General features: G+C 29.9%; 1 protein-coding gene across 1 annotated transcript; it reads left to right on the top strand.

Moving 5' to 3' along the window:
• Positions 1 to 291: 291 nt before the first annotated feature.
• Positions 292 to 25,582, top strand: LOC122538990. The gene is made up of 6 exons (XM_043673544.1): positions 292 to 365; positions 18,985 to 19,072; positions 19,216 to 19,341; positions 21,380 to 21,491; positions 22,493 to 22,619; positions 25,261 to 25,582. The coding sequence occupies exons 1-6, from the start codon at positions 292 to 294 to the stop codon at positions 25,472 to 25,474; spliced, it is 741 nt and encodes a 246-aa protein (XP_043529479.1). The 3' UTR covers positions 25,475 to 25,582.

The following is a 25,582-nucleotide window of genomic DNA, read 5'->3' as shown; positions in this document are numbered from 1 at the left end:
ATCAATTGAACGGGAATTCGAGCGAATAGGACAGGTTCCCATGAATAGGCGAGCTCAGCCGATTGAAGCGCTAGTTCATTTTTAGCCAATTCTCGTCGGTCCGTTTCTGTAGAGAAGACACGTAAAGAATTGCAGCGCCTTTGATCCGTGGATCGTTGCTTGGTTGCGAAGTAAGACGAAGAAGTGGTTGGAAGAGAACGAAAATGAAAATGAAAACGAAAACGAAAACGAACACGAACACGAACACGGGATAATTCCGAGGTGAAGCGAGGTGAAAGACCGGACAAAAAGATGGCGGTCTTCGTGTCTGGAGCTAATGCGTCCGTGATGCTTGGAGAACAAAGAGCCACGGTCAATCTGGACCAGTAGCTGGAAAAAGGAAGAGGACGAAGAAAAGAGCTCCATTGACCCAGTGACACACTTCCATTTCCATTTTCAACAACAGTGCTACTACGTCATCGAGAGAATCCGACGGACCTCGCACGTGCGACCGTACAAATCCAGTACTACATATGTGTATGCTTGTACATACATATATAGAGTATCTGAGCTGTGTTGTACACCCACACGCTCGCATCATCCAGCTTTTCTCCGCTGCTTTTCTTACAGATTAGTTACGCACCCGCGAAATTGTTCAACCACGTTGCGCTGGCAACTGATTGCGGACCGTAACGAGTGACCAAACCGTATATTCAATTTCGTCGCTTTTTTTTCCTCCCGAACTTATGTCGGTATGACATCGCTGGATAGAAATTATCGAGAAGTAATAAATTTATTGTTTGTTTTTCCTGGGTTATACTTAATTTTATTAATAATATTATAATATATTACAATTTATAATATTATAATTTTTTGTCTCAAAATTGCAATATTTTCTCAGTTTTAAGTATATTATATTTAATATATAATATTATAATAATATATATAATAATATTGAGATGTAATAAATTTATTATTTGTTTTTCTTGGGTTATACTTAAATATAATATCATAATTTTATTAATAATATTATAATATATTATAACGTATTATAATTTATAAATATTTATATTATCATAATATTATAATTTATAATATTTATAATATCATAATATTATAATTTATAATATTTATAATATTATAATATTATAACTTTTTGTCTTAAAATTGCAATATTTTCTCAGTTTTAAGTATATTATACTTAATATATAATATTATAATATTATATATAATATTATTGAGAAGTAATAAATTTATTGTTTGTTTTTCTTGGGTTACATTTAAATATAATATCATAATATTACAATATTATGTTTAAGTATAACCCGGGAAAAACAAATAATAAATTTATTACTTCTCAATAATATTATACATAATATTATAATATTATATATTAAATATAATATACTTAAAACTGAGGAAATATTGTAATTTTAGGACAAAGAGTTCTCGACGTGCATGGCAAGAAGTTAACAGAAGTGTGCGTAGGATGATGCTACAGAATGCTTAGTTTCCATTATCATCAAAATTTATGCTAAAAACTTGAGCGATAGTACAGAGCTCCTGCGATTTGTTGCAGGATTTAATACTTATCAGTGTATTTTATGGATATGATAATCAAGGCACACAGACAAATTTTATATGATAATACACTGATTAGATTGTGAATTTTTACGCATTTAGGGGAAATTGTACCGGATGTAAAGAGGTATGTGCTTTCTATAATGTTTGGCACGTGAAACAATTAAGACTGTAATCTCTTTAATTATATTTTTGAGAATGTGAACTTGCACAAAAATTCGCACTTTAATAATGATGTAAAAATGTGATGATCAAAAGTAACAAATATTAGATTACGAGAGTTTTCCAACAGTCAAATATAAAAATTATTGTCATCTTTCTAAGGATTTAGTACAACTTCAACTAAGAAATTAACTAGAAAATATTAAAAATCCTCGGTTTTCTTCAAATATGTACTTAAAATCGCTCCAATGTATAGAAAGTGATGTTATTAAAGTAAGATTGAAATCATTGATCTAAAATCGTCGTTCTAAAATATCTCTTCAACTACATTCTTTCAAAATAAAATCATATGTAATGCATTGGTCTCGTAAATATATGTAAAAAAACAATATTAAATCGTTTATGTCAAAAAAAAAAAAAAAAAAAAATTAGGTGATATATAGTATTTTCTTTTATATATATATAAAAATGTTCTATGCATTGTAACAATATTGAAATGAAGAATACATTTTAAACTAATGTTATACATACACATATTATATTGCCGTTGGTTGAAATTATCAGAATATTCGAAAATATGATGAAATACGAACTCTGTTAAAAATGGAAATGTAATCAAAAAGTTAAAGGAACACTCGGTGCAATCAAATCAAATTGAAATGGTCCTTCTTGCTCTTTTTAGAACTATTTCGTTATTAATTCTTACGATATTGACGTGTCGTTTCCATTGAAGTTACGTCCTTTAACTGTATAAAGCTGGTTTTATAAAAAAACATGACTAAAAAAAACTTCATCGACAGCAGATTTTTCGCTTCGCTTTACTTAAGTAAATATTCAATCAATTTTGCCACAATACTTCGTACAATAAGTTAATAAACATAGTAATCACAAACATAAATAAAATAGCTCTATTTCATTTTATTTTTTATTAAATAAAATAGCTCTATATCATTTTAAAATCTTTTCACTTTCATTATTATCCTTTTTTACAAAATCAGTGTGTGTGATTATTAAATATAAATTAATACAACAAACTAAAAATAGATTTCAAGTAGATCACACTATATAATATCCCTAAAATTCAACCAAATGGAATTATACATATATTATTATAAAATATATAATATATAATATCATACATATCAAATATATAATATATAATATAATAATATAATATATAAATATATATATATATAATAACCTATAAATATATAATATATATAATATAATATATAATACATATCAAATATATAATATATAATATATAATATCATGTTCCTTTCTTTCCCCCTAATTCATCCTAATGAAAGTGAGAAGATTTTAAAACTAAAATAAAAAAAGAATAGAGCTATTTTATTTATGTTCGTGATTACTATGTTTATTTTTTCCTCCCACTTTTTTTAACACAACATCTTCGTTTTTATTTTATCTTGCTTCTTAGCTCTTTTTTATTTCTCATTTTTCCGTGTAAGAAGAGATCTTTCCCATTTAATTGAATAAACAAACAAACAAGTCATTTTTGCGTCAGAGTTGATCCAACATGCTTCGATCACGTGCGCTACCAACGTCAAACATGACTAAACCTATTTGTCCGTAATTTCATGTACACATATATACATATAGTTCCTTTGGTGCTTTCGAAAGGAATCGCTTCGAGTTTAATTCAATGTCACGGGGGAACGATCAAAGGCTTTTGTCAATGTAATGGGCGATTGTTCAAGAAGTCACGGTCATATACCGGAAACTTAGTATTGCGCAGAGTCCGTGAACCGAATTTGGCTTTGTTCCTAAAGCATTTGTGCCCATACAAGAATATCAGGGGGATATTCGTCAATTAAAAATTTAATCTCGGGGCATCTCTTGAAATCGAACGAGTTTTTCTTCCTTCGAGGAAATATCACCATGTTTCAGTAGCGTTATTTGATGTTGATTTTTTTCTATAATTCAAACACCAATTTTCTATTTAAATTTTGACTTATATCGTTCTTCTTCTTGGTCGCAGGAAAGCAGGATTATGCGGGTTTAATATTCAAGAAGCAAATTCTCAAATTCGTATTTTCCGTGTTGTAGTGAAGATTTTTGTTGTTCTGATTTCATTTCATTTGAATCATGGCGTTCTTAGAACAACAAAATTATTCACGGAGCCGTGAAATTGTTCATGAAAGATTCGTTAAAAATTCTAAGCGACGCGAAGATAAAATCTACATGAAGAAAAGTATCTTGATGAATTTATTTTTGCTAAATAAAACACGACTCGATGTATAAAATTTTGTTCAAAGAAAGAGACGTAAAGGAAGAAACAGAAGGAAGATCAACGTGATTGCACGAACGAGATCAAATTATTATTTTATTTGCTTTTGTTTCAGGAAACAGATAATGCACATTACGAACAATGTAAAAAGCGTTAAAGCTTACTGCTGTGTTGTTTTTTCAACGCTGAAAACTAACCAAAAAGTAAATCATAGTACATACTTCCACGCAAATATTTCTTAAAACTCGAAAAATTGTAGCAGTGATTAACGATTATTAATTAAACACGTGGTTAGTCTTAACAGTATTTCTTCTTCACCCTGCAAACAAATAAGAAATTACAAAATTCACGGGGGAAAGAAATGTTAAATTATTATACATTCTACACTAGAACTACCAAAGTAGTCAAAATGATTAATTTATAATTTTCATAATTCAAAATATAATAATATAATAATATCAGAATATAATAATATAATAATATCAAAATATAATAATATCAGAATATAATAATATAATAATATCAAAATATAACATAATAATATCAAAATATAATAATATAATTCACAATTTCATAATTTTTTTAGATATATATATATATATACAGTACAGATGCGAAATAGTATATTTCTAGAGGTATAAATGATTTTCTATGAAATACACGAATAAAAGTTTGTGCATTCTATTGTGTTTCTATTTTTTCTCACTTTAACATCTCTGACGAAACTTGCATGCCCTGTAGCCGTTGGTAGTTTTAGTGTAGAATCAATATAATGTTAAAATGGCCCGTGAAATCCAAAGAGTTTACATTTACAGGAAATGAACGTCACCAACGAACGTCAGTGAAAATGCATACGTATGTACATATGTACTTGGCATCTCGATCAATATAATGTTTCACGCGAACGGTCGAACCGTATGATTGGCCAAGAGAAAATAACGTCTGGCAACATAGAGGCAGGATTGGTAGATGGACGTGGAGAAGCCGAGAGTTGAAATTGTCCTTGTCTCTGGGGAACACCGGCCACGTATACGTGCCAATGGTAAACTGACCCTAGATGTCCATCGCGCCGAGATGAAAAGGCCACGACGGATCTACTTTGCTCACGGAGTTCCGTTAGACACACCACAACTATCAGAATCTAATCACCGAGCAGCATCAAACACTCGGGTTTGTTCGACTGCGTCATCCGGTACAAATTGTCGAGAAGATAGGCATCGTTGGCCCCGTCGGGTCAGCCGATGTAGATATTCGGTTGGCTACATTTGGGTTAGCCCCTGGAAAACACTGTTGCTTCCCGAGATTAAAAGCAAAGGTGAACCGAAAACGTGTGAACAAGCCGACCTGCTCGCGTTCTCTTTTTTTTTTCCTCTTGTTAATCCTCCGTCAAGCCGTCAATTTGACACATTCTTCTCTTAGAAAATGTCAGATGTTTCGGTACAAAAAAGTATTGGCACACCTAGCTTCCTTGCGATACTTTTGTGGAAAAGGAAATATGGTACGTTAACAAGTTTAGTTTGTTATTCCAATATCGAGCAAAGTTCCAATGTTGAGTCATAGAATAATAATACAAGTAACATAAGAATTCGAGAATCAAAAAAGAGTACTGATAGATGAGAATTTTTTTTTTTTAAATGGGGGTTTAGATGAGAATTTTTTGGCAATTCTATCATGTACTTGAGAACAGAATGGTTTGAAAAGACAAGCATTCTTCCCTAATGTTGGCGCGATTTGATAACATTTCAGTACTTAGAAATATTTGGTTGTTCTTCTAACAACATTCCGTCAAAATAATATTTTAATAATTTACTATTATTTACTATTATTTACTATTATTCATTGTTTAAAATAACATTTTAATAATTTACTATTAAAGTAAAAAATCACATTTAATAATTTATTATTAAACTAAAAAATAACATGTTAATAATTTACTATTCATTGTTTAAAATAACATTCTAATAATTTACTATTAAAATAAAAAATTACATTTTAATAATTTACTATTACAGTAAAAAATTACATTTTAACAATTTACTATTAAAGTAAAAAATTACATTTTAATAATTTACTATTAAACTAAAAAAATAACATTTAAATAATTTACTATTAAACTAAAAAATAACATTTTAATAATTTACTATTCATTGTTTAAAATAACATTCTAATAATTTACTATTAAAGTAAAAAATAACATTTTAATAATTTATTATTTAAGTAAAAAAAATTACATTTTAATAATTTATCATTCATTGTTTAAAATAACATTTTAATATTAATTATTATTTCCGAATATTGAAATTTCGTCTATTTATTGTCAACGAAAGAATATGCAAATTTAGCTATTTACTTTTTCATCATATTTACTTAGGCATCGATTAATTTTTTACCAATTTTTTCGACGCAACTGGAAAGAAACAAACGAAGTTAGGAAAACGAGAGATGGACTAATAAATAATGCGAATGATTTCTACTGAATCGTCATAACGATCAGACGTATAAATTATTTTTTGGCCCTTCGTACAGATTTTGTCACATTTATAAAACACGTTGCAGAACTGGATTCGAGACTAACAAGGAAAAAAAAAAAAAAAGGAAAAATGAACGAATTCACTCATGTGCGATGGCGATAATGACAACGTAAAACTGTTTTATAAATCGTACGTACATTATCAGTCTTCAAATGGCTTTTACGAGTGAATTTCCATTCAACTGCGTAGGCGTTGTCGATGCGAAGGTTCTTTTCACGAGGAATTAATTATGACAAATGGTAAGCCGTGATGTGCGAGGCATTTCGAATTATCGGCGCTTTGGGTCTTGAGAAAAATAACACGGTGAAAGATTATCGACGGCGTCTGGTCGTGGAGGTTACAGAGGCGTGAAATTAATTATTTCACAAGCCGCTCTTATCGTTCGCGCCAATAGACATCTCCGATATGAATGTATATCCGTAGGCACGTATTCTTATCCACGCCGGATTCGATCGTTCAACCCGATACAAGTGTATGATCGGAGGTAGAGAATCAGCGAGCCTGACCGGGGGTGAAGCTGCAACGCACGATCGAAGTGGATACACCGAAGATCACGTTGCAATATTTTTTACACTTTCTTGTATACGTAAGACGAAACGAGAGGGAAAAGAAGAAAGAGGAATCCCACGATAAAAGAGCATTGTAGGCGTTTGTAAATGAACAGCGTGACACAGATGTAGTCGAGTATATTTGGAAAATACTGTGAGATAACCACTACAAGACTGTAATATACTTGATATATTTAATATTAAATATTAATTGTTAAATATACTTGATATTTAATATTAAATAAGTATTATTAATTATTAAATATAGTTAATATACTTGATATTTAATATTAAATATTAATTATTAAATATACTTAATATACTTGATATTTAATATTAAATATTAATTATTAAATATACTTGATATACTTGATATTTAATATTAAATAAGTATTAATATTATTAAATATTATATTTAATATTAAATAAGTATTATTAATTATTAAATATAGTTAATATACTTGATATTTAATATTAAATATTAATTATTAAATATACTTAATATACTTGATATTTAATATTAAATAAGTATTAATATTAAATATTAATTATTAAATATACTTAATATACTTAATATTTAATATTTAATAGTAAATATATTTAATATTTCTAAATAATGTAACAAGTAAAGTTTTGGCAGGAAATTGTTTTATGTAACTATTGTACCTCGCACGTTTCATTTACTTTCTGACATTATATAATTGCATTCTTTAGTTTTTATTTGATTGAGACAGGAATACTCTACTTTAAAATTTCTCTATAAAAGTGCGCAGTTCAATTATTAATGTTTGATGCTTAATTATGATGTTTATGATAGACAGACTGTGGTAAAATAAGAAGCACGTGTATATACAACATAAAACATTAGTCAAGCTTCAAAATCGATCCAAATAAGTGTTATTTAACAATATTTTTACTTACTAAATATTTAACAATATTTTTACTTACTAAATTCTGAATTCTACACCCTTAGTGCAGTAATTTAACACAATACAAAATTTATGTATATTATTGTATATATAAATATAATATAAAACATCCGTTCAGATAATTCCTAGCTCTAAAGATGTTCTTTACTCTTTCGAACAATAAAGATCATGAGTGCTCGTCTAGGAATGTTTCGTCTTGAAAGTAGAGTGCTTTCTTTCTTTCTGTTTTTGTCTTTCGTACGCTTTCATGAACTTTTCGACACATATATAGTAACATACGATGCATCAAATAATAGCTCAGCCTCAAGATTAGAAGTACGTGTATTCTAATGTTAATTATATATAATTATAATAATTATCAATATCACTTTGTAGAACTATCGACAGTATGCAATAAAAGAATGCTGATATACTTGATCGATGCTGCGTTTATCGTTGTTTTCGCGATTGTCGAGGCAATCTGGAAAAATTTAATTAAAAACAAAAACACAGAACTTTGCCTTTTAATGCATCATGCAAAACCCATGACTCGTTGCTCTCAATGAAATAAAACACTCAAATATTGGGACGTAAATCGAAATCATACATATTTTTGATAAAATAGTTCTAAAGAGAGTATTTGCCACGTTGCGCTGGCGGACTGATTGGCGGACCATAACGAGCGACCAAAACCGTATACAATAATTCGTCGCTTTCCTTTTGAACTCGGTCGGCATGATATCGCTGGGCAGAAATTATTGAGAAGTAATAAATTTATTATTTGTTTTGCCTATTTTGTCTTTATACATATACTTAATACTTACTTAATAATATATTAATAATATAAAGCTTAAATATATTTTAGTATATTATAAATATTACAAATATTACAAATATATATATTATAAATATATTATAAATTTTAGTATATTATAAATATACTTAAAACTGTTTTGGAACAAAAAATTAAGAATCATCATCCACGTGTCCAGTTTTAGTACATCACCTTGCAATCAAGGAATAAGTATTGTGATTCGAACGCTCGACGTTTTCTGCTCGATTGCCATGAATGAATCGTGATTTTATTCCTAGGATCGTGGACCAAACGTGACAGTAACGATACAATGGATACTTGGGGTAACGGATTTTAATTATTATCCACGTCAGACGAACGGACGCATTCCACAAGTAAGTGCACTTGGGAACGAGACGACCGAGGAGGCGTAGTTCCAGCTCCGGGGTTACTGGAACGCCCCCAATCTTCTATAGTTTTCAAGATTGAATAGAATTTTCTTTCTATTTACGACAAGAGTTGTGCAATTCCTTGTCCCGAAAAGAAGCAATTCCTCATTCATAACAAAAAAACTGACTGACTGTGGATAGATATTAAAAATATATCTTACAATTATACCAGCAGTAAAATTTCGAACTTTCAGAGAAATATCACTGATATTCCGCGTTGATAAATAATTTTTTAAATAATTAATTTTTTAAATAATGGACTCTATGAGCAATGTCGAAGCCTATCATTCTGGAATGATAATTTTATTATTTTGACGATGTTAGATACGTATTTATTTCTGTGCAAGTATCTCAACAATTTTTTTTTTCGTATTATTATTTCAAATTTAATTATTATTATTATTACTTTAGTATCTCAAGTGAGAGTCACATATGATTTTAGTAATTTATATTATATTACAAATATTTAAAATTATAATTTCATTTTGTATTTTATGTTCTTTCCGACAGAGGTTAGCAATGATATTAACTCTTCGCTTTATGATTTTTTTTTCTGATTTGTGAGACAAGCCTTATTTATTGAAATTGTAACATCAATTTAGAATATGTTGTAACAACAATTTAAAATATGCAACATTCATTCAGAATATTTCAAGTATTAAAACGTTATACACAACTTTCATCCATCAATGATCCATTTAAAGAAATTAAATTTAAAATTCAAACTGAAATCCACAATCTTCTCTCAAATCAAAACCAACATATCAACGATAGTACGACTCGATATTATAAGACAGAGGGTTAAGTCAAATTAAAAATTTTGAAAAGCAACAACAGAGAGCTTGAATTCAGATAGGAGTTCAAAAATTTCATACATTTAAATATATTTTATTGCACGATCAGTATAATACATGACACAACGAGAATGAAAGAAGAAAATCTACATCGTTGCAACTGCACAATAAAAATGGAATTATAAAGTTCCACAAATTGTCCAAATTGAGGGTTCCGAGTTTTATGATTTGTATTTCGAAGAGGAGTATCTCAAATAGTTCTTCAATGTTTTCACTCTTTTGTTTTCGATTTATTTCTTCACTGACAATGAGTGTCTTGTCCCCTATTTGTACCTTCAACTGTTAAGACCATACCGTACATATGTACAACGATATCGTAAAGAAAAAAATGACGTATTATTAAAGCCGGCAGGATAGTCGTTGTCACGCGTAACGACCAGCAGCGGTTTGGCTCCTGACAGGTCACCGATAAGAAAGTAGAAGGCAACCCTAATAGTCAACCGTACCCCTCGGCTCAATCCGCCTTTCATACCGCGATAAACGATAATGACATCCGTTATTGGTAAGCCGGGGAGATAAACGATTATCACCAAACGTGAACTTACACGCAGGCCAAATTTCATCTACGATGAAAGATGTATGTAATCGGAATTTCCACTCCCCTCAGCAGAAGAGTGATGTTGAAACCTCTCGTAACTAATATTGACTATAGAAATTCAAGGAAATTTAAGAAAAAAAAATATATATATATATAAATTTAGTTATTAATATATATATATATATATATATATATATATATATATACTGATTTAGTTTTTATTTGATTGAGATAGGAATACTTTACTTTTAATAGCAAATACAGACGAAAAAAACTCTCATCTCTATGTGGTAATAAAATTCACTCGTTAAATAATAACATTATTATTGACTATAGAAATTCAAGGAAATTTAAGAAAAAAAAAAATTGATTTAGTTTTTATTTAATTGAGACAGGAATACTTTACTTTCAATAGCAAATACAGACGAAAAAAACTTTCATCTCTATAACAAAATAACAAAATTCACTCGTTAAATAATAACATTATTAAATACTATTAATTTACATATTGTAATTATATATTATTAATATATACTATGTGTTTTCGGAAATACCTCAAATATTATAATTTGATGTCTTAATATTATAACTTGATGTTTTTTTCTATCGATTAAAAAAATTGAGTAAAACGCATTTCATAAGAACAACAATAAATCATAAAAGTAAACCTTGTGGTTTTATATCAAGAGGAGAACATTTGCATTCAACTTTCAGTTGTTTGTCAGTTTTATATTGATTAAATACTAACTTCAACCATTCGTTTTAACCATTTGATTAACTAACTAAATGAAATTCATAATAAGAGTATAAAGACAGTATATAAATGAAATTTATAACAAGTATATTGAAATACATTAATACTTTATTTCAATTACCTGTTCACTTATTTTTGTCCCCGACTGTACGACAAACACGGATTGCAATACAAATGATTTGCAGCGATATCTGTCAGACCGAAGCGCAAGTAAACCCCCGTGTAAGCGCCCGTATTCAATAAATCTTCAACCTCGATTTAATCGAAAACGAAGCTGCGAATGGAAACATGTTACCGTGTATGTTTTCTATTTTTTTCTATTTTTTCTCTTTTTTTTTTCAAGAATCATCGTATCACTCTGCACTAATTTGATTGCATAATCTACGAACGAACTGATCTTCCATGCATTGATTTTTAATATTCTTAACATTGCAATACACGTAACAGAAAAAAAACTGAAAAATGAGAATACTGAGAATGTGTTTTCTTCTCGCTGAAATATTCATGGTAATTGGAGAAATACTTCAATGATTTAAACCACAAAAGAATTCCACAAAGTTGCTTGTACTAAAGAAGTTGGGTAATTTATCAGCAAACAAAAAGATATAAACTGACTATTTTCTTGATCTGGAATTTGAACATGGTTCGAAAAGTAATTTTTCTATTATTTTGAAAATTTTATTAATCCCTTTACTGCTACGAATCTAAAAGGCTCTAAAAGCATTTTACTTTTAAACAGTATGAACGTGTTTAAACTGGCTTAGATTGCAGAATATAATTGTTAAACGTTGTTTGGATACCCGCCGCTTTCCACAATGCAATATTCTGCTCTTTCGCAGAAGTTTGAATGTGTTACTACCATTAAACTAACTATTACAAAGTTCAACATGTCCCACTTGTAAATTAAAAAGAAATAATTTGGCGATTGTTACAGTGCAATATTTTATTAATAAAAGTATTTTTGAATTCCTTTCAATGCCTTTTATAATGTAAAAAAATATTTGCTGTCAAATATTATTAAACATATTGTAATAAACGTGAATTGTATTAATACTTAATATACATTATATATAATAATAGTATATATTATATTATAATATAAATATATTTATAATAATTATATATTATAAAACATGTATTATGATACATGCATATATGTGATATATATGTGCATGTAATATGCAAAATATTCCATTTAACCTAAACCTAAACCTAACCTAAATCTTGTTCAATTATCGCTAATATTTATTATATATTTATTATCGCTAATGAATTTTTGTTGAAGATTTTTTATTTCGCCACATAGCTGAAAAAATTATACATCGCGCGGCGACGAAACATGTTCATTTCTTTCAATTACGTCAATATGTCAATAATGGGAAGATAGATACGCTACGCCGAGGCAAAAATAACCAAAGGTACTCCCAGCGAAAATCCCTAGAGTTTCCAAGAGTATGCAATCGTAATGAAGATGTGTTTCTTCTCAAGTAGCTTTCATTCAAACTTCAGTACCTTGACACAGAAACAGAAATGTGAACTGCAAGCTAGATTTTCGGTATGTCAGCCAACTATTTACTATTTACTTATAAAAATAAAATAAAATTACTATTTTATAAAGAGTGATTTACGCTAATTAGCATCTGAGCAATCTATGCTCTCTCTGTAAGTGAGATTGACCTTCTTATTCTTTTAATATAGAAGACATTAAAATAAATACATTTGAAGAAAATATACTAGTAATACACTCAAAGTTTAACGCAAAGTTTTTTCCACGCTATTTTGATTAATCTGTGATAAGTTATATCCTTTAATTTAATTTTTTACTACTTTATAATAGGGATTGATTCTCCTACTGCACGATTTAATTTGGCCTAATACGGCTGAAATGACGCGCTTCTGCAGAAATTATATTTGAAAAATTTTCCCCGCAGTTGACACTTTTGAAAATATTTTTTCCTTGAATCTGCATTCGGATTTTATTTCATGATTTTTCTGGAATTTAATTACTGGCTGTCAGCTGTATTTTTCTTTCTTTCTTTTTGTTTTGTTTCATGGAAAAATCGTACAAAATCTACTTCGTCCGGAATAAAATGGCAACCACAAGTTCCAGGAATTCTTTTTAATCCATTAAATAACAAAGAATTTTTTTTTTTTTGTTTTGTCTGCAATGTACGAGAGCTATCGAAAAGTATTATGTATATTTATTTGGAGTATTCATGTGCTAATTGATCAAGTCCAAGTGTATTTAAATTTTATATCATTTGATATAAGTTTAAGATTATTAGAAAATAATATGATTTTATATGATTATATGATTATATGATGAAAACGCTGCTGCTACAAGAAAGAAATATTAGAATCTGATAAAAAATAATGGAGAAATAAAAATACATGAAAATAATTTTTTACTTATTTTTCTAATTACGCGATATTGGGTGATTTCTCGAACAAATATTAAATATCACGACGAATATGCAACAATAGCTATTTAGTATTTCAAAAGATATTTTACTGGAGGGCAAAGCAACGTTTTCAATCTATAGAATACAATCCACACATTGGGCGTAAAATTTTAACAATGGCTGTTCACAGAAATCGATTCACCGTAAGTTTACCAACGAGAATACCATTAAATAACTCTATACAAATCAAAGTTACTCAATTAACTCTATTGCTCTTCTCTGAATAGATATTATATTTCAATAGGATATATATATATATATATATATATATATATATATATATCCAGCTTTCAAACATTTGATTTTAGTATTCGATATAATTTTAAAATCTTTTGTACGTTCCACTTCTTAGAAATAAACTATTGCAAAAAAAGAAGAGACTGGACATGATGAGAAGGTGAAGAAGGCAGTATGGTTAATTAAAGACACTATTAAATATTACTTTGTATCATTTTGTTCCTAACTCATATCAGAGTCTTTGATAAATGTAATGTAATAATTTTTAAGATTTCAAAAATAGATTATTTTATTTAAAATCGTTTTTAATATATGTATATTGTTAAATTTAAAAAATATATATATATATATATTTATTATAAATATAATATTATATATATATATATAAAATTGTTGACGTATTTACGAACATTGTTACAACTTTTATATATAAATATATATTACAAATTTTACACATGTTTTTATATGTTACACAAGATTTTTACATATGTATCATATAATGTACAATTATTTCAATTTTTAAAAAATATATATATATATATTTATTATAAATATAATATTATTATAAATTATATATTATATATTATTATAAATTATATATTATATATTATTATAAATATAATATTATTAAAAATTATATATTATATATTATATATTATTATAAATATAATATTATTAAAAATGATATATTATATATTATTATAAATTATATATTATATATTATTATAAATTATATATTATATATTATTATAAATTATATATTATATATTATTATAAATATTATATATATATATATATAAAATTGTTGACGTGTTTACGAACATTGTTACAACTTTTATATATAAATACATATTACAAATTTTACACATGTTTTTATATATGTTACACAAGATTTTTACACATGTATCACATAATGTACAATTATTCCAGTTTTTATTATTCCAAGTTCTTCAAAGTTTTATTCCAAGTGTGAATCACTCCGGGTCCTTCAGAATTTTATATCACACGTCAAGAAGATCGAGGAACTGATTGATCTAAAATCTAATAGTAAAGTACCCACTGACAGAGCTAGCAGTAAACATTCAGCAGGAAGATACTCAATATTTCACCATCGATTAAAAGTTCTCCCTAACGAGAAGAAACTAAAGGAGAAGAAACATCGGTCGATATCCTCTCTATTTTCCAACGAATCAAAATTTCACGAAACGTTCACGCCGTTTATCGAATTTTGTGTGAAAGAGGAAAAAAAAAAGAAAAGAAAAAAGGAAACGTTGGAATTAGAGCGACGCACACAGATTCCTATGCATCTCGCCCGCAGCACCGGTTTATCTTTTTTACCAGCGGCCCACGTTCCTTCGCATAAAAGAAGTTCCCAGGTGTGGAGAATGGACGATGCCAGACGAAGGTAACGGTACCTGGCCCCTACTCTAACCTGTCTCCCATCGCCGCCGCTTCCACCTGACCTGATTTTCTGACCCACTGCCAACGGCGCCATATCCATGCTCCCATCCCACGGACACATGTTCCTCCTCTAATTGAATTATGTCTTTTTATCGGTATAGACGTACATACGTCTCTTTTGAATCCGGTTTGCCTTTTTCGACTCCTCCTTCCTTCTCGTTTTTTTTCTTCTTCTTCTTCTTCTTCTTCTTTTTCTCTTTCTGCTAGATCGTGACACACGTCACGACGAAACTATCATTTGTACTTCCTGTTTTCTATTTTCGATTATCCGGATTATCTATTCAGTCACCTGTTGTTAATTTCGTTTCTTGCGTGTTGTCGCAAGACACTGTGCCTATTGGATATTTTTCGTAAAATTTAGAAATTTAACATTTAAAATTTTTAAACCTTGCGTAGTTTATTACATGGCCTCTCTAAATTTTATGCTTCAGTTCGCCAATAGTCGTCAGTGTCGAATATTTTTAAGGAAGATTTCATTTCCTTTTCGAGTGGTGTTTTCAATTTAGTTGTCACGCGCATCGACTTTTGTTACAACAGAGTATATTTTTTGTTACAACAGAGTACAATTCCTTTGTACACTATAGTAATCACAATCAAGTGATCAATGTACGTTTATAATTAACACTTCTTTTATTATTTTACATTTGATTGCCGTATCGTTGGAATGTTCTACTTTTAACAATTTGTCAACTCCTTCCTTCACAGAAATAGGCCCTTTGATTTATTATTAATTGTTGTAGCTTTCAAGGAAGCCTCGTCGACGAGTCCAATAATAGTTGGGACGAAATGCGCTTCCTTTTCTCCTTTTCCCTCTCATGTATTTTAATCTTTTCTACCCAGTCCTTAATTAGCGTCACTGTGTATTAAGAGCGCTTGTTCTCTCTGCAGTTAATTAAAAATTTCTTTTTTTTAATTATTCAGGTTTATTACTCCATCATCAGATTCAGTGTAATAAAGAGCAAATCGTTTGTACGGTGTAAGTAACAGATCTTCAAACTATTAACGAACGAAATTAAAAAATTGTTGCGAAACTCATTTCCGTATTTCCAATTGCTCGATTTTCAAACGTCAAATGCACACAATACTTGTGTCAAAAGTTTTGTAGATTTATAAATTAATTTCTTAATTATGATTTCTTTCTAATTGCATGATTACCAGATGTTGCAGACGTTGCAAAATTGACAACAGACTACCTGAATTTTGCAATTTGTATTCTTTTAAAGACGAATATTCCTAGTAGTATAATTTATTGAAACATATTAAAGGTTTGAATTCTTTAAAAAAAATTGAAACTAAAAGTTTCTTTCATTTAATTTGAATTCTTGAGTGTCTCATCTCCATAATATTTAATATAACTGCAATATCCCTGTGCAATATCTCATTATAAATAAATTTCGCCGAGATTGGAAATTTCTATCAGGTATTTTAAATGTACTATTAGTTATTTATATAATTTTTTTTCCCCTATCATAAGTACAAAAGTTTGTCGAAACTTCAATTAGCGCTGGATTAAATAAATTCCTGTCGATTGAATCCACTCCATCTCAATGTAAACTCTCATTATTTGAACTAGAAATTACAGCTAATGGAAAGAATACGCAAACTTCAATTTTTAATAGGAACTCTAATTAGATGAAATGTTTGTTCTCCGACAGATTTAAACGGATGGACTTCTATCATATGTATGAACATTTGAGTAATGTGTACTTACAAAAAAACAAACGTGCAAACGTCCGGCACGCATTGCAATAATTTCGACTTAAATTCTCTTCAAATCAATATCACCAGTTAATTTATATCATTTTGCGATTTATAACGATTTACACTCTCACACATTCACACAACGATATATATATCGAATATATTGCTAATAAAAAAATATTACAAATCAGATTTAAATGCACGTAATAAAAATATAAAGGATTAAGTGAATTTTATTTATTCAGTATGAAGTTACAGTACGAAAACATCCTCGTTTACTCTCTTTGTATATTTAAATGACTCTTAAGCATGTCGCGCTGGCAACTGATTGCGGACCATAACGAGTGACCGTATATAAACCGTATACAATAATTCGTCGCTTTCTTTTTCTTTTCAACTCGTCGACGTATCACTGGAAGGAATGATTGAGAAGCAATAAATTTATTATTTGCTTTGCCTTGGGTTATACTTGAATATACTTAGAACTGAGAAAATATTGCAATTTTGGGGACAAAAAATTCTCGACGTGCGTGGCACGTCGTTCAAGCGCAAGATGTTGAACAAGATATAGTCGCGAAGAAGACGAAGGTAAGAACCAATGGACACCTTATCTACTAATTTGCACTCACTATTATTTCTGTTGTGACAACTGCTTATCAATAGAATACTTTGAAAGGGAGAAACATTCCTCTGTGCAGCGTCTGTAACTGTTTTAAAACGACGTGTGTAGATTCAATGGGGATTTATCTGCGAAAATTGAAGTCTCGCGCGATTACACGGGATACTATGCGTGATTCGACGATCGTTGTCGCGAAATTCTGACAACTGTGGAATCGTTGCAGTCGCAGTGCAATGAACTGTCGCGCAATCACAGCCCCCCGAACTGAATCGCGGCATGTTCGCCATCCGTGGCAAGCTTTCGCGCGAGCCTTTGTCTTCGGAACTTTTGACTTCGGCCTGAACTTCTCGTGCCGCATTCAGGAAAAGCTCCTTTCCTCTGCCCTTCTCCTTTCTTCCCTTTCTTCTGCCTTTAAGATTGCCCTCGCTCGAAGCCCACTTTGTCGACTTGGCAGCCAACTTCTCTACAACGTGACAAAGCTCCGGCATCTCTCTTTTCCACGATCATTTTTTTTTTCTTCACTCTCCTCTCACGTTTGTTGGAGAATAATATTTGAATCTGCGGAGAGACAACGGCGGACACGAGACAGTTGTCATCGACACCAGAGAACTAATCGACGACTGACCGGCACATTTTTATCGGAGACATTTTTTCACGAAAAAAATCGAATCACCGAAGGCACACACTATAAAATTTTAAACTAGATATTTTTAATAAAGTGTGTTTTAAATACTCTCTGATATAAAGGTGCTTGAAATCAAACGCATTACAAAATAATTTCTTTATGGAAATTAAAATTTTTCAACAATTTCTTAATAATAAAAAGAAAATTATAAATTGGTCATCTTGACCACTTTGATGGTTCTGGTATCAAACAATTTTCTTAAGTATTAAACTTGTTATTTTTATACGAAAAATAATCAGAGAAGATACGAAAAGAATGTTATAATGTAATCTTCAGCGAGATAAACTGAAAGTCTGACTAAATTTCGTGACATTTTGGACACTGGGCGCAATTGATATTTTATTTTATATAAAACGATATTTAATATGTAGTTTCATTAATTTGTAATTCATGTTTCATTAACTAAGTTCGGTGGATTCGTCTTCACGCGCAACTGATTTCACCCAGTCGATATAACCGGATACTCTGAAGGGTTTACGTCAAATATCTCTGCCTCGAAAAATGCGCACCGAACGTACGACAAAAGAAGGGATTTGAAGATATGAAATGCAAAACACAGGTTGCCTTATATTTCCGCAAAAGTGCTTCGTTTAATTCCTAAGCAACAGCTAACGGACAGCGGGAACAACAACTCTGGCTAAACTCGTACAGGTTAGAATTCAATAACGTCGTAAATTACATTATATTCCATTTTCGTCACAGTCGTACGTGGCTACGTGGTGTCCTGTGTGCGACAAACGTGTAAGCGATAAAGGAAGAGACACGAACGGGCTTCTTGCACATATTCGTAAATTTCACCCGAAACGTTCTAACCAATATTTCCCTCAGGTACGAATAATTATCCTTCGTCCTTTCCATCCACGTGAATTTCATATGTAAACCTTCTTTATTCGAAATTTTTGGCTGGGGATTTTTAGAGTAGATTTTTTAAATAAAATTACTAACAATACATAAATATGTATATGTATAAAATTATTGGCAATAATATGTACGTGTGTAAAATTAATATATATATCTAATTAATATATTTATTATTATATCTAATTAATATCTAATATATATTTATATATATCTAATATTATAATATATATTTAAATATATCTAATTATTTATATTTATCTAATTAGATATATATTTAATATATATCTAATTAATATCTAATCAATTATATCTAGTTTATTGTATATTAATATGCAATAAAAGTACATATACATAAATACGTACACGTATAAAATTAATAACAATATATATAAACGTAGGTATAAATCACTAAAGGTTAAGATAAGACTGTAATTTCTTACATGGTAATTTGATTAATTAACTTAATATATTATTACACGGTTTATGATCTACATTTACTTTTTTTTATAAATTGAAGATATTTAGACACTGATATTTCTGAAATTTTCCCCTATGTTATTAAGAATTTCAAACGAATGATCAATAGATAAATAAATTCATCATACAAAAATAATTTTTCAATTTGTGTCATTGTTACTATACAGAACATACTATGTTGTGATTTATATTATGTATATTTTATTCAATTTTTTCTAAATTATTCATATTTGATTTATCAATATTGTATTATCACACTTCTCTAAATTTGTATTTTATACTTATTCATTCATTTCTCAATTTTTCTTAAACTATTCAATAGAAACAATTTCCTTTATGTAATTTACATCAATTTAAATGTGTTGCGATTATATAAATTATTTGTATGTTTTTAAATCATCTTAATTTATTGTATATGATCGTGATAGACGTTGTGTATATTTTATATATTCTATAATTCACATGTAACTGTGATACGTATGACATGACGTATTTTATAATAATCGAGTTGATATGAAAGAGTTTTATTCTATATACTTTTGATTTATTTTCTCATAAGGGATCATCTTTTATTCACTTTACCTAATATTCACTTTACCGATTTTCTAATATTAAAATATTAATAATGATCTCACTTTAATAATTTAGAATATTTTAGTAGACACATTTTGTACATAAGAAATGAACATATTTATGTGTATGTATAATAAAAAAAATCTACGAGTGACCAACTCTAATTTTTTCTATTTTTTTTTTTTTTTTTTGAATCTTAATGCCAAAGCACTTGTTCCATTCTTAATTATTTACAGTTATATTTTATTAGTATATTTTTATATTTAAAATAAATTAATTTGACAACTGCTAAATAACCGTGGAATAATAAATAGTTTACTTCGAAAATCAACCAGATTATTCCAAAAATATTTTGTACATATCGTCGGATAAAAAAAAACAACGCCAGTAATAATACGTTCCACAACGTTTATTTGAATTCAAATTTTCAAAAAGGAACGCGCACCGTTCCATCAATTTCTCAGCCATTTTATTTCACAATCGAAATTATTCGATTTGGGGCGTTTCACGCAGCGAAACGTTAAACGAAAGTATAAAACACAAATGCAGTGAAACTTCTGGTCGATACTGCATGTAATGCGCATATATAATCAAATTATTCAGTAGAAAAATTTCCATTAAACCGGATCCAGCTGCGCTCCGGTAGGTAACCGGACAGAGTGCGAAACCATGCTCGAATCGCGCGAATCTGAGCAAGAACATGCGAAAATTTCGCTCGTGTTTCGCAGTTTGTTCCACGATGTGTAAAAAAGTAAAAAGATTATTTTAATATCCGGCCAAAATTGAACGAGCATCGAAGCCCGAAGCAAATTAACTGTGACATCGTTCGAACTATTTAATTACGCGCGGCTGCGTGCAACTGTTCAAATCTATTTACCCCCCCCCCCCTTTCTCTTTCACATTTCATCTTCGGCGAGCCTAAACGTGAATAGCAGATGATATGTTTGTGCATCAGAAGACGGAGGAGTCGAAAGCAGCGTCGAAACAAACATCGGCGTCAAATTGTATCGGCGACACGGACTGCAACACTCGGAAAAGCGAGCAACGAAAAATTTACGCTACTCGTGGTACGTTTCCTTCGAACATCGATTCTTTGCATTAATTAACTGACGAAACATATATTTCGCTGCAGCTACGTTTTATTCTGTAATATTGTTCTTCCTTTTTAATTTATTTATTTAGTAATACCATCGACGAGATATATCTCGGCTTCTACAATTTCATTGACGAGCTATCTCGCTCTTGCGACGTCACTGACGAGAGTGGTGATTGTAAACGCGAGATAATTCGTCAGTGGCATTATAAAATTGACATAATTCGTCGGAGGAGGTATAGAAGCGAGATAACTCGTCAGTGGAATTAAAAAAAAGAATTAATTCGTCAGTGGCATTATAAAACTGACATAATTCGTCGGAGGGGTTACAGAAGCGAGATAACTCGTCAGTGGAATTACAAAGAAAAAAAGATAATATTAGAAAACTGACATAATTCTTCGGAGAAGTTATAGAAGCGAGATAACTCATTAGTGGAATTACAAAAAAGAGATAATTCGTCAGTGGCATTATGAAACCGACATAATTCGTCCGTGGGGTTATAGAAGCGAGATAACTCGTCAGTGGAATTAAAAAAAAAAGATAATTTGTCAGTGGTATTATAAAACTGACATAATTCGTCGGAGGGGTTACAGAAGCGAGATAACTCGTCAGTGGAATTACAAAAAAGAGATAATTCGTCAGTGGCATTATAAAACTGACATAATTCGTCGGAGGGGTTATAGAAGCGAGATAACTCGTCAGTGGAATTACAAAAAAGAGATAATTCATCCGTGGCATTATAAAACTGACATAATTCGTCGGAGGGGTTACAGAAGCGAGATAACTCGTCAGTGGAATTAAAAAAAAGAGATAATTCGTCAGTGGCATTATAAAACTGACATAATTCGTCGGAGGGGTTATAGAAGCGAGATAACTCCTCGGTAGAATCGTGAAAGCGATGCTATGATGGGAGATATCACGTCGGTGGTAGTGAAAGGATTAAATTATTAAACTTTTAATTAAATTGTTTATAGTGGACACATGGAAGTCTCACAACGAGAGAAAGATTTGCCCTCGGTGTAAAAAGGAAGCAATACCGACGCTTCATGCTCGGGGAGACAAGTTGACGACCTCGCATATTGGAGCTTTGTGCCTTTTAGGGTAAGATATAGCAAGGAAACTGAAAGTTTTACCTATTTTTCTTTGTGACTTTATACCTATTTAAAATTTAATAATAATATATCTTCTAATGTAATATAATATTGTATGTTACAATAATTTATCTATTTGTTGTAATACAATACAATAATATAATATATTATATTAATAATTACATCATATATTATATTATGGTATATTAATTTTTAAACATTTCTAATTTTACATTTAATTTTGTATTGCTTCACAAAGTTTATGTTTAAAATATTGCAGGCAAATGCGGCAACAAAATTTGAAGTTTATTTGATCTTTCTGTTCTCTATCTTCATGCTTAAGCTTTACTTTCAATTTTGAACTTTATATTTAATTATTTGCCTTTTTATAAAGTTTGTATTTACATTTCATTTACAGTGCAGAAATTCGTTTACATTTCGTACTTTGATATTTTTTGTAAAACATTATAATTAAAAAATGCCAGAACTTTCAACGATTTTGATGTATTAATTAACGAGTTACAATTTTTCTTTTTTCTTTTTTTTTTTTCTTTTGACATGGCTGAACGGCAACGATCTCGAATTCAGAACTGACAGATTTTGGCTGGCTTACGGGTAACCAACATTAATTTTACACTCGCTGTCTGTTCGTTCAGCTTTCCGTGTCAGGATAAAAGATTAATGAGTAAACTCGAAACTTTAATTACAGGCTGCTTCAATTTTATTCGAAAATTCAGCGCATATATTCTACGAATAAATAAATTTCATAAAAACAACATACAATTTTAAGAAACTTTAATTGATTTTAATAAAAATACATGTTCGGAGCTCAAGCTTGCAAACATTCGGCATTAAACTAAAATTTAGCAAGCAGAGATTAAAAAAAAGAAAAAGAAGAAATTATTTCGTGATTTCAAGAGAAAAACTCGACAAATTCGACATTTTTGCTGGCACTTTGATTTCACGAGTGAAACGAAGAAATAAAAACGAAAATAATCTGTCAGACATAAAGACGTAATTCTTTAAAAAATACTGATTATATTATATGAAACAAAATATAATAACTATCTGCCTCGAAATCAAATAAAATGACGAGTTGAGAAGTTGAGAATTAGAATATTACAGGCAATGAGATTTAAGGCACTTCGAGTCATTTTGAATTTTCGAGTCATTTATGAATATTATTCGAAGCTTGAAATTCTTAAAAATCTCTTATTTCGAAAGACTTTAAAATCTTCAAGTAGCAACACGCCACACAGGCTTTTTAATTCAGTATGTATATTGCTTCAAACATGATATAAAATGTTAAAGAAAATCCAGGAGTTTGAGTTATCATAGATATATTTATTTATGGAGTTACATTTAAATAAACAAATTGTAAACGTTGAACTTTCTGCACTTTTTTATAATATTTTATATCAACATTGTTTGAACCAAAATAATTAAAAAGATACTGAACACTGGACTACGGATTTTTATGCAAATACATATTTTTGAAAATATAATTCAAAAATTGAATCTCGAGAAGAAATCGCATTGCGTACCGAATATTGCAGAAAACACTACACTTTATACATTTGTTCATGCATTCTATGCAATTTTATATCTTCAAATTTCTCATAAATGCGCAAAACTCCGGAGTTTACTCAAAATAGTTACTCAAATTCTGCTTTCATGATTTTTAAGACATCCAAGACGATCGAAACTCTAAAGACTTTCGAAATTTTCATCAAAGAAAGTCCAGAAAGTTCTAATTAGCGTAAACACATTTGCAAATTATTTATGCAAATATCAACGTTTATGAAACATATTGCAACTTACGCACGAATAATATAAAAAAATGTATTTGTGATGATTCAAACTAGATTTCCTAGATTTTCGTCAACATTTCACATCAATGATACGCTGAAACCAAAGTAATTAAGAAGCTCACGAGTTATTGGATACTCATTACGCTGTCAAACTCGACCATAACTTTCTTTCGTACTTATCCGAGATAATTGAGACTTCCAAGATTTCCAAGACTTTCAACATCCCGACGAGACTTCTCGAGATTTTCAAGATTCTCATGAACTTCGAATCGCGTCTGACAAAATTCAAATTTATGGCCAAACATAGAATACTTAGAAATGATTCCAAGTGTATCAGATCCCATTGTTAGTCACAAGGATAGGAATAATATTTACATTAATGAACGAATACGGTTTAAATTACGGTAAATTTCTAACTTGCCGACTTTTCCCAATTTTTTCGCTATTTCGCTGGCTTATAATTTTTTTAACACGACATTAAAAAAAAAAAAAAGAAAAAGTAACAAGTACTATATAAGTACTTTCTCGAGCTCCTCTGAATTTATTTCTTGTTTTAGTCATAAAAAAAATCTAGTTACGAACCTCTCGTTGAAGAAACGACAGCGAGATTAGGGAAAATTTGGGGAAAAGTCACCAAACGAGAAACTTAGAAATTACCCAAAATTGCAGCCAATTGCCATCTTCTCAGCTGCCAAAAGTGCCAAGAGTTAATTCCTTTGAAACTTTAAATCTATTCACCAGCAAAAAATGGAGGCCGATGACTTATCATCAGAAATACATCTCCCCTGTACGTTTAATTTATTTTAACTGAGCTTATTTCTTTATTATAACTGATAATAGATGTTGGCCGCTTTGCTTTGTCCCATTGATAATGAGGCGCGCGAAGAAAGTACGAATGATCTGTCCTCTGTGCGGATACATGTACGGAAATTTTCAATACAAGAACACCGGTTTGGCACCGTGCAAAACAGATTCTGAAGACTCGCAAGCACGTCTCTCGTCACCGCCGAGAAGCTTCCGTTTATGCGCGACGAAACAAGAACGTAAACACTGACGACAATGTATTCTGATTAAAAATTCGTGTAACAAAATATAATTGTGTGGTTTAGTAATTACGTATATGGAATAATAATTTCTCTAATAAAACAGTTTAACAATTCAA

This window comes from Frieseomelitta varia, unplaced genomic scaffold (assembly GCF_011392965.1).
Source record: "Frieseomelitta varia isolate USP_RPSP 00005682 unplaced genomic scaffold, Fvar_1.2 scaffold_185, whole genome shotgun sequence".
In the NCBI taxonomy this organism is placed as follows: Eukaryota; Metazoa; Arthropoda; class Insecta; order Hymenoptera; family Apidae; genus Frieseomelitta; species Frieseomelitta varia.
The sequence above is the reverse complement of the archived record's forward strand: the minus strand, read 5'-3'. Positions and strand labels throughout refer to the sequence as shown.